Here is a 9353-nt window from a genome sequence, read left to right on the forward strand (position 1 = left end):
CATTTGAAGGAACCACCAATCCAGATGAGGTAGATAAGTGGGTAGCAAAGATGGAGAAAGCTTTTGTTGTAATGAAATGTACTCCAGAAGAGAAGCTCAAGCTCAACATCTACATGATTCAAGGACCTGCACACGACTGGTATAATGGAGAAATTAGGATCAAACAAGGAAAAGAGTTTGAATCAAGTGAAGAACTGCAGAAGGCACTCTTTGGGAAGTACTTTACCAGGGACAAGCAGAGGCAACTAGAATGACAGTTTATCTGGTTGACACAGGGGAATATATCAGTAGATGAATATAAAGTGGAGTTTGATCGACTATCCAAGTATGCTTCGAAGCTATTGAAAGATGATCAGAGTCAGGTGAATCATTTTGAGGAGGGGTTACATCCACACATTCGTAGGGGACTAGCACCTCTGCATTTGAGTACTTATGCTGAAATGGTGGAACGCGCTAAGTCCCTAGATTCTTTTTGGAAAGATACTTAAGAACAGAAGAAAAGCTTCCAGAAGAAGAGAGGTAGGAATTTTGACAACCAAAGTACCCGACCTACTGGAGCTGGAGACAGGATCAACTCCGGCAATAAAGTTCAAGATGAGTCACAAATAGTCAATGGACCACCGGCGCAGCGACCTCGCAAATTGGCCCCTATCCCTCCTCCCCGTACTAACCAGCCAAGTTGTGCCACTTGTGGTGGAGCTCATAGGACTACAGATTGCAGACAGGCTTTCGGAGCTTGTTATAGGTGTGGCAATTAGGGTCACCGCATTGCTCAGTGTTCGCAAATGCTTTCTAAGCCTCAACAGACTTTTAGTGGGTAGAGTTCCAGGGTTGTACCACCACAGAAACCCCAGGCTCCTTCGGAACAACGTGCAGGAAAAGCTGTTAGTGGACAACCATCTTCTCAACCCATCAGAAGACGGGCAGACCTAAGACTCCAGGACGAGTCTATGCTCTAACTCAAGATGATGCTCATGCCTCTAATGCTGTGGTGTCAGGTACCTTACCAGTATATTCTGCTTATGCATGTGTTTTGTTCGATTCTGGAGCTACGCACTCCTTTATTTCTTCTGCATTTGTTCAGAAGCATGCTTTGCCTACTGTTGTGTTGGATTATGATTTGAGTGTTGCTACACCTGTTGGTGATGCCTTAGTAATCAGCAAAGTTTGTGTAAACTGTCCTGTGGTATTTGATAATCATATGTTGCTAGCCGATCTCTATGTCATGAGCATGAAGGACTTTGATGTTATTTTGGGGATGGACTGGTTATCCTCCACCCATGTAGTGGTCGATTGCCATAGGAAAAGAGTTGACTTTAGAATCCCTGGAGAAACAGATTTCTCGTTTCTTGGGAGTGCTTCCGTATCACCAGCTCGAGTAATTTCTGCCCTGTAAGCTAAGAAATTACTTTTGAGTTGGTGCTCAGGAGTTTTCGCCACTATGGTAGAAGTCAAGAATGGAAGTCAGGTGCTTGAAGATATCCCAGTAGTGAGGGAATTTCTAGATGTTTTTCCTGATGATCTTCCGGGGTTGCCTCCGGATAGGGAGATAGAGTTCTCTATTAACCTAGTCCCAGGCACTAATTGCATCTCTAAGGCCGCTTATAGGATGGCCCCTGCTGAGCTAGTTGAATTGAAGAAGCAGCTTGAAGAACTTCTCGATAAAGGTTTCATCCGTCCGAGTGTTTCTCCTTGTGGAGCTCCTGTTCTTTTTGTGAAAAAGAAAGATGGCAACTTGAGATTATGCATCGACTACCGGAAACTAAATAAAGTGATCATAAAGAACAGATATCCATTACCAAGGATTGATGACCTATTTGATCAACTGCAAGGTTCGCAAGTTTTCTCGAAGATGGACCTCAGAACAGGATACCAGCAACTAAAGATCAAGCTAGAGGATGTGCCAATATCCGCATTTCAAACTCGTTATGTTCATTACAAATTCCTAGTAATGCCTTTCGGGTTGACTAATGAACCTGCTACTTTCATGGATTTGATGACCAGATTTTTCAAACCTTTCCTAGACAAATTTGTTGTTTTGTTTATCGATGACATCTTGGTGTATTCTAGAAATCAGGAGGAGCATGAAGAGCACTTGAGGATTGTGTTGGGGACGCTCAGAGAGAGGAATCTGTTTGCCAAATTCTCTAAGTGTGTATTTTGGCTAGATCAAGTGGCCTTTCTTGGCCATGTCATAACCAAAGAAGGCATCTCTGTAGATCCTACCAAGATTAAAGCAGTTGTAGAGTGGAAAAGGCCGACAAGTGTGACAGAAATTCATATTTTGGGACTGGCTGGTTACTATAGAAGATTCGTGGAAGGATTCTCAGTTTTGTTAGGACCCTTAACAAGACTTACGAGGAAAGGAACAAACTTTCAGTGGTCCAATAAGTGTGAACAGAGCTTTCAGGAGTTAAAGCGTCATTTAGTGTCAGCACCTGTCCTCACACTTCCTTCTCCTGGAGATGGTTTCACTATTTATAGTGATGCTTGTAAGACGGGGTTGGGTTGTGTCTAAATGCAAAATGTCCGAGTAGTTGCCTACGTCTCTAGGCAACTGAAATCTTTTGAGGAGAACTATCCTACCCATGACTTGGAGCTTGCTGTGGTGATTTTTGCTTTGAAGATCTGGAGACACTACCTTTATGGAGAATCATGTGAAGTATTTATAGATCACAAGAGCCTCAAGTATATTTTCACCCAGAAAGAGCTAAACTTGAGACAGAGAAGATGGTTAGAGTTGATGAAAGATTACAATTTGACTATCAGTTATCACCCTAGCAAGGCTAATGTTGTGGCTGATGCGCTTAGCAGAAAGTCTTTTAGCAATGTGGCAGTGATGATCACTTCTCAAAGGTCTATTTTGGAGGAGATAAGAAGAATGGAAGTTCAAATAGTTCTACCGAGTGCCAGTGCTTCTCTAGCCAACATGGTGCTACGACCTACTCTGCTAGAAAGGATCAAGATAGCTCAAGAAAAAGATGATTACCTACAGAAGATTCGTCAAGAAGCAAAAGATGGTTCCCAAGGTTAGTTTAGAATCCATGAGGATGGCTCAATCAGATTTGGTGATCAGATCTGTGTACCAAATGTTCTAGATTTAAAGAAGGAGATTTTGGAAGAAGCCCACTTCTCTAGTTACTCAGTGCATCCTGGCAGCACAATAATGTACAAGGACTTGAAGTGTAACTTTTGGTGGAACAACATGAAATGAGAGATTGCTCAGTTTTTGGCGTAATATTTGACTTGTCAACAAGTAAAAGTGGAGCATCAAAGACCTGCGGGACTTCTCCAACCTCTTCGTATTCCTGAGTGGAAATGGGAGAATATAGCTATGGATTTTGTGGCTGGTTTTCCTAAGACCAATAAAGGTTTTGACAGTGTGTGGGTAGTAGTTGATAGGTTAACTAAATCTGCTCACTTCTTAGCTGTTAAGACTAGTTTGTCTTTGGAAAAACTTGCCAAGTTGTATATTGACCAGATTGTAAAGCTTCATGGTGTTCCAATAACCATCGTCTCTGATCAAGACTCTCGGTTCGTAGCTCATATCTAGAAGAGTCTACATAAAGCTTTGGGGACGAAACTCTCAGTACGGCTTTTCATCGTCAAACTGATGGGCAATCAGAACGAACTATCCAAATTTTGGAAGACATGTTGCGAGCATGTATGCTAGATTTTGGAGGTTCTTGGGATCGACATCTACCCTTGATAAAATTTTCCTATAACAATAGTTACCAGGCAAGTATCTAGATGGCTCCCTGTGAGGTTTTGTACGGGAGGCGGTGCAGGTCACCTATCTGTTGGGATGACATAGGAGAAAGAAAGCTTTTGGGGCCAGAGATTGTGCAGATAACAGTTGAGAAAGTTCACTAAATTAGAAATCGATTACAAGCAGCTTAGAGCCGACAGAAGAGTTATGTAGACAACAGAAGAAGAAGCATGGAATTCCAAGAGGGAGAACACGTGTTCTTGAAAGTTGCTTATACTAAAGAAATTGTTCACTTTGGTGTGAAAGGTAAACTTAGTCCTCGTTTCATTGACCCTTTCGAAATCTTGGAACGTATTGGTGAGGTGGCTTATCGGCTTGCCCTTCCACCTGCTCTCTCTCGAGTACATAATGTGTTCCATGTCTCCATGCTGAGGAAATATGTTTCCAATCCTGATCATGTGATTCAGTTCTCATATTTTGAGTTAAACAGTGATTTGTCCTTTGAAGAGCAACCGGTAAAGATTATAGATTTTAAGAAGCAAGAACTGAGGAGGTGGGTCATTCCTTATGTCAAAGTCCAATGGAGAAATCATTCTAACCATGAGGTAACTTGGGAATTAGAGTCTGTTATGAGAGAGAAGTATCCTTTTTCTTTTTCTCAAGGCAAGTGCGAGTTTAGAGGACTAAACTCTTTTAAGGAGGTTAGGATTGTGGACCAAGGCCTTAATTATAGCCTGCTTAAGTTACTAAACATGCTTACCTTCCCCTTAATCCATTATTTTGACTTCTTGCTATGATAAGCTTGCGAAGTGAGGAAAATATCGAAGGATTCCCGGATTCAGTCCCATCCTTGTCGGCTGGCAATAATTCCTCATCCCTTTGCCTTATCTCTACCCATCCCTTGCTTTCTTCCACCCTTTAACCTTATTCTCCTCTCCATTGAAGCCTGAAGAGTGAATAACTTTACTGGAGCACTATAGCGACGACGATCAAACCGGGGAGGAGCTCTTCAACTTGTCAACAACCTAGAGGTATTTATTGAAGGTTGTCCACATTATCCGAAAGATAACTTCTCTTTCATGCATGATTGTTGTTAGCTTGTTGCTTATGTTTGCATGAGGTTGTTGTTTGATTTTTTTTCTTTGTGCTTATCCTTGCATGAAAAAACTCTCTTTATGCATGCTGAAACTTGCTCTTGTGCCTCTTGAATATCTTTAGTTCTTGGCCTCCAAGCTACATAAAGTTTTTACTCATGGAACCATCTATATGTTTAAGCAATTATGCTTGAAACCCAAGCCAAAAACCCAAGTTTTTGCTTGCCTAATGAATGTATAGTTTGTAGTTATGGCATGGGTGTTGGGCCTTGCAAATTTCTGCATCCTTGTGCATGACTTTCTAAGGCATTTATATTTTTTTGTTACCAGAAAAGCTAGTGAACTTGATCCCTTTCTTGAGCTTTCCATCCCTACTTGTTTCCACGGAAAACAAAAGATTAGAAGCCTCTAAGATGTGGTCCGGTGTTTAGATCAACGTGCTTTTCAAACAAGGTTCATAATACTTCATACTTGGCCATTTCTTATAGCTGGTAGTTGGTTGCTTGTCATGCTTTGATTCTATAACCATCAAGTATAGTATAGATATTTATATACATATTGACTTTTTGGTAGCCTTTTGAATATAGTAGTATATATATCTATATATATATCCACACATGTTGGTTCTGCAACCATAAATATGTGATAATATATACCTGCATGCATGCATTGATTTGCTACTTGTGCTAGGAGACTTATTTACATCCTTGTTTCTCTCACCTCCTATTCTTGTTCTTGTTAATCATTCTATGTTCCTGTTTGACATCATTGTTATTACCACTAGTATTAGTATTATGCTAGGTCTACTTGTAGACACTTTCAAACTGTTGTTGCTTTAATTAGGTATTTCGACATAGTTCGATGTCTTTATTATAGGACCACCGTGAGGCGTTTATTTGGATCTCAATTGGGATTAGACTAGTGTCAAGTAAGTAATCCCTTGAACCCTTGTATTTAAAATTTTGTTAATTTTAAATTTATTATTTATTTATTTATTGTTATTTTATTTTTTTGAAATTTTGTGAAAATTATTTGTGATTATTCATTGAAATTTATGTTGGGGAATGTCATCACGTTTTATTGCTTATATCTTAGATAAATAACCCCTAGGCTTAGTTGGAACATAGTATTTTTATCTTACCAATCTTTATGCTTATTTATTTTCCCTTATCAACCAAATTTTTATAATAATATTTTCTTTACCATCCAATCATACAACATGATGATTTGTAATTAAAATCTTAGTCATTCAAATAGAATTAGAGGGTTGGTCGATTTTGGATATTTATTTATTTATTATTATTATTATCATTTTCTTTATGAGATATTTTAGTGGGAATTTACCTTTCATTGCCTCTTAATGTGGAAGTTTGGCAAGATTTGGAAGTTGGTAATCTTTTTTGTGTATTTAGCAATTATTTTAACTATATAATTGTTTTTATCATTTATTGTTTATTTATTTATTTACTTTATAATATTACCTGAATTTTTGGAAAATACTTGTGAATATTCTGTATTCTTGGCTTGGAAATGTGTCTGACTATTTTGGTCTCCAAATGAGTGATATGCAGCCCTGTCAGTGGGGGGATAAACCCAGACCTTGTCGACAAGTAATTTTGGGAAAATGAGACTGCAGTTTCGCACCGTGTCCGTTTGGTGAAATAATCAACGGCCACCTGGTATTCAGTCTCGGGTCACCGAGGGTAAATAAATAATTTCTGTTATTTTGGCTCGGGTCTATCACCGAGGATAAACAAATGACCTTTGGCACTTACAGTGAATTTGGAGACATACTCTGGATTTTGTTATCTACGTTTCATTCTTTGGTTTTGATAATATTTATTGGTGCTATTGATTTTTTGTACAATTTTTAATATTTGAAGTTTTTGTTTTCAGTTTGTTTTGGATTACTTACTGGGCTAGTGAGCTCATTGACTATTTTAAATCCTTTTCAGATCGGGAGCAGTAGACCCAGGGATCTTAGAAGGCTTCCAGTAGATGTCTTCTTTGGAATTATGTCTTTTGGCTTATGTCTTTGTATCGGTTGTATTATTGTTTAAGAACCTCCTTGTAGGTCATGTTGTATTTCATTTGCCTTATATTTGAGTTTGGTCGTAACCTTAAGTTGTACTCTTATTTGGTATTTTGTCAAGTTATTTTCTACTCCTACTCTGTGTTTAGGTTTTGAGGCCTTGCAGGTTCACTGGGCCGCGCCCTGTGGGTCTGCGGCCGTTTGTCAGCGCACCAGGTTATTTTTTTTAAAAAAATTTCCCTAAAATTTATTCAAATAAAATCCAATGGCAATCATAAAAGCTAGTTTGCTTGTTAGTATTTCTGTCATTATTTTTTTCATTGTTTTACTGCTTTATTGATAATTAGCAGCCATTTAGTTTAAGTGTAGGTATCTATCAAGTAATAATTTTAGGGTTGTTTGGTATTGTTGCCAATTTTAAATTATGCAAACAAAGCAAGAAACCCACATTTGACAATACATTTTTGTTTCCACAAGTTTTAAAAACAACATATGTGTTTTTCAAAAATAGTTGAAACAAACTTTTTATGATTTCAACTTTTTATAAAAAAATATTTCCAAAACATTGGTTTTCTAAATTTTACCTATCACATTAAGACTTTTGAACCACTATCTTTTTTCTGCCATGTGACCACGAGTGCCTAGAGGGTGGGAAAACAAGTGCTTGGTGGCCCGGAAAACATCAGTCACCGCAAACAAGCTAACCAATGATGGACCACCAATAGTCGGTAGTTGGTGCCGGGGAGCACTACACTGGCTGTTGGAGATAGGAAGATGGTTGTGGCCGGTAGGAGTAGGCCGCAAGTTGCTGGTGGCCACACTACAGTGTGCCGGCGAGGCCATCGGTGGTTAAGTAAAATGAGCCGCTAGTCACCTGTGGGCGGATGACGGAAGGACACCGGATTCTAGATTTTTAATATATTTATATTTTTTGGAATTTGGATGGTTCATGGTTGTAAAAATATGAGATTTTTAATTGGTTGATGGAATTTTGGACTATGCATGACATATGGAAAGCAGTGGCTCTCAGTCTCAGATGATAATAAGAATCTGCTAGTATTTTACACTAAGGGACCGTTTGGTTCGTGGTTATGATATATTACCACATAATGTGATTACCCTGGTAATAAAATCGGTAATGTTATATGCTCGGGAATGTTGTGGTAATTTATGATGACCATATTTGGTTGGAAACTCATATTTCATAGTAATCAACTTGGTAATGTTTTAAATTTTCCAAAATACCCTTGTGTCAATCATTTTGTGCAAGTTTAAATTTAAAGTAAAATACAATTTTGGATAAAAAATAAATAAATTTTCGAAGTTGAACATATTCCCAAAATAATGTTATTCAAATTCAACTTTTTTATTCAACGAATAAAGTATGAAAATTATTAATTTTAAACAAAGGGCATATTTATCCAAAAATATCTCAAATTACCACCCACTAGGTAATCCAATATAACCATCTATTTTGGTGGTAATGGGATTTCCAAGTTTCTTAGTAATCTTTCAAGGTTGGTAATCTTTATCAATATTACCACCGCCACCAATCCAAACGTGGTAGTCTGAAAAGATTACCACGTAACAGGTGGTAATGTTTTCACATTACCGTGAACCAAATGACCCTTAGAAAATTTACAGTTTTCTACTCAAAAGACAATTCAATTTTAAACCATTATATTCAAAATTTACAAAGTGGTTGGACACTTGGACCAATAAAATGAAGAAATCAAACAATAAATATTAACTGTCACTTTTGGAGTTCTTGTAGTACATGTTGTAATGGCCCATATAAATTAATCATATGAATACTCAATCAGTTTGCTAATCTTGTGCGTGTCTAATTAATTAATCACATGAATACTCAATGCTCTTTTTGGAATTATTTTTTGTCAAAATATTCTGAAACTCAGAAGCTACACATTTTGGAATTATTTCAATTACTTATATTAGTTTGGCCTTTGTTTCTAGTGAAAGTGAGTGGATCAACAGCTATATTTATTTTTTTAATTATGCTATGTTATCTAAATTTAGGATTTGGCTTTCTATTTATTCGGAATCAAGGTTGACCTGTTGGGTGAAGGGTGATGAAGTTGATGCTTTCCTGAGTCTTCTTGGAAAGATATAAATAGCAGATAGCACTTGATCATTATTCTGCAGCATTGCAACATTATTTTGGTGTAAGAAGTCTTCCTTTTATGATTGTTCTCATAGGTGTATAATCTTAATTTTTGTAGTAGTATTTATATATATATTTAGAATTTATGATTTTATTAATTACGTTATTTATTACTTATAGTTTTAATTGAGTTTAGTTATTTTTTTATTACATTATTTGTTACTTTAGGTTTTAATTGCTGGTTTGATTAATTATTAATTATATAGATATGGAGAGCTTTTTAAACCTAAACCAAAAAGTTGTGAATCAGGAACAAATGTTTCTTCTGAAGCTAGTATTGGAGCACAGAAGAGAACTTGTGTTAAGTTCAGTCCAGAATATATCATTGTTGATCCT

General features: G+C 37.3%; 1 protein-coding gene across 1 annotated transcript; it reads left to right on the forward strand.

Moving 5' to 3' along the window:
* Nucleotides 1–612: 612 nt before the first annotated feature.
* On the forward strand, nucleotides 613–1396 carry LOC120254039. The gene is made up of 2 exons (XM_039262192.1): nucleotides 613–813; nucleotides 917–1396. The coding sequence occupies exons 1-2, from the start codon at nucleotides 613–615 to the stop codon at nucleotides 1394–1396; spliced, it is 681 nt and encodes a 226-aa protein (XP_039118126.1).
* Nucleotides 1397–9353: the final 7957 nt, after the last annotated feature.

This window comes from Dioscorea cayenensis, unplaced genomic scaffold, assembly GCF_009730915.1.
Source record: "Dioscorea cayenensis subsp. rotundata cultivar TDr96_F1 unplaced genomic scaffold, TDr96_F1_v2_PseudoChromosome.rev07_lg8_w22 25.fasta BLBR01000315.1, whole genome shotgun sequence".
NCBI classification, from domain to species: Eukaryota; Viridiplantae; Streptophyta; class Magnoliopsida; order Dioscoreales; family Dioscoreaceae; genus Dioscorea; species Dioscorea cayenensis.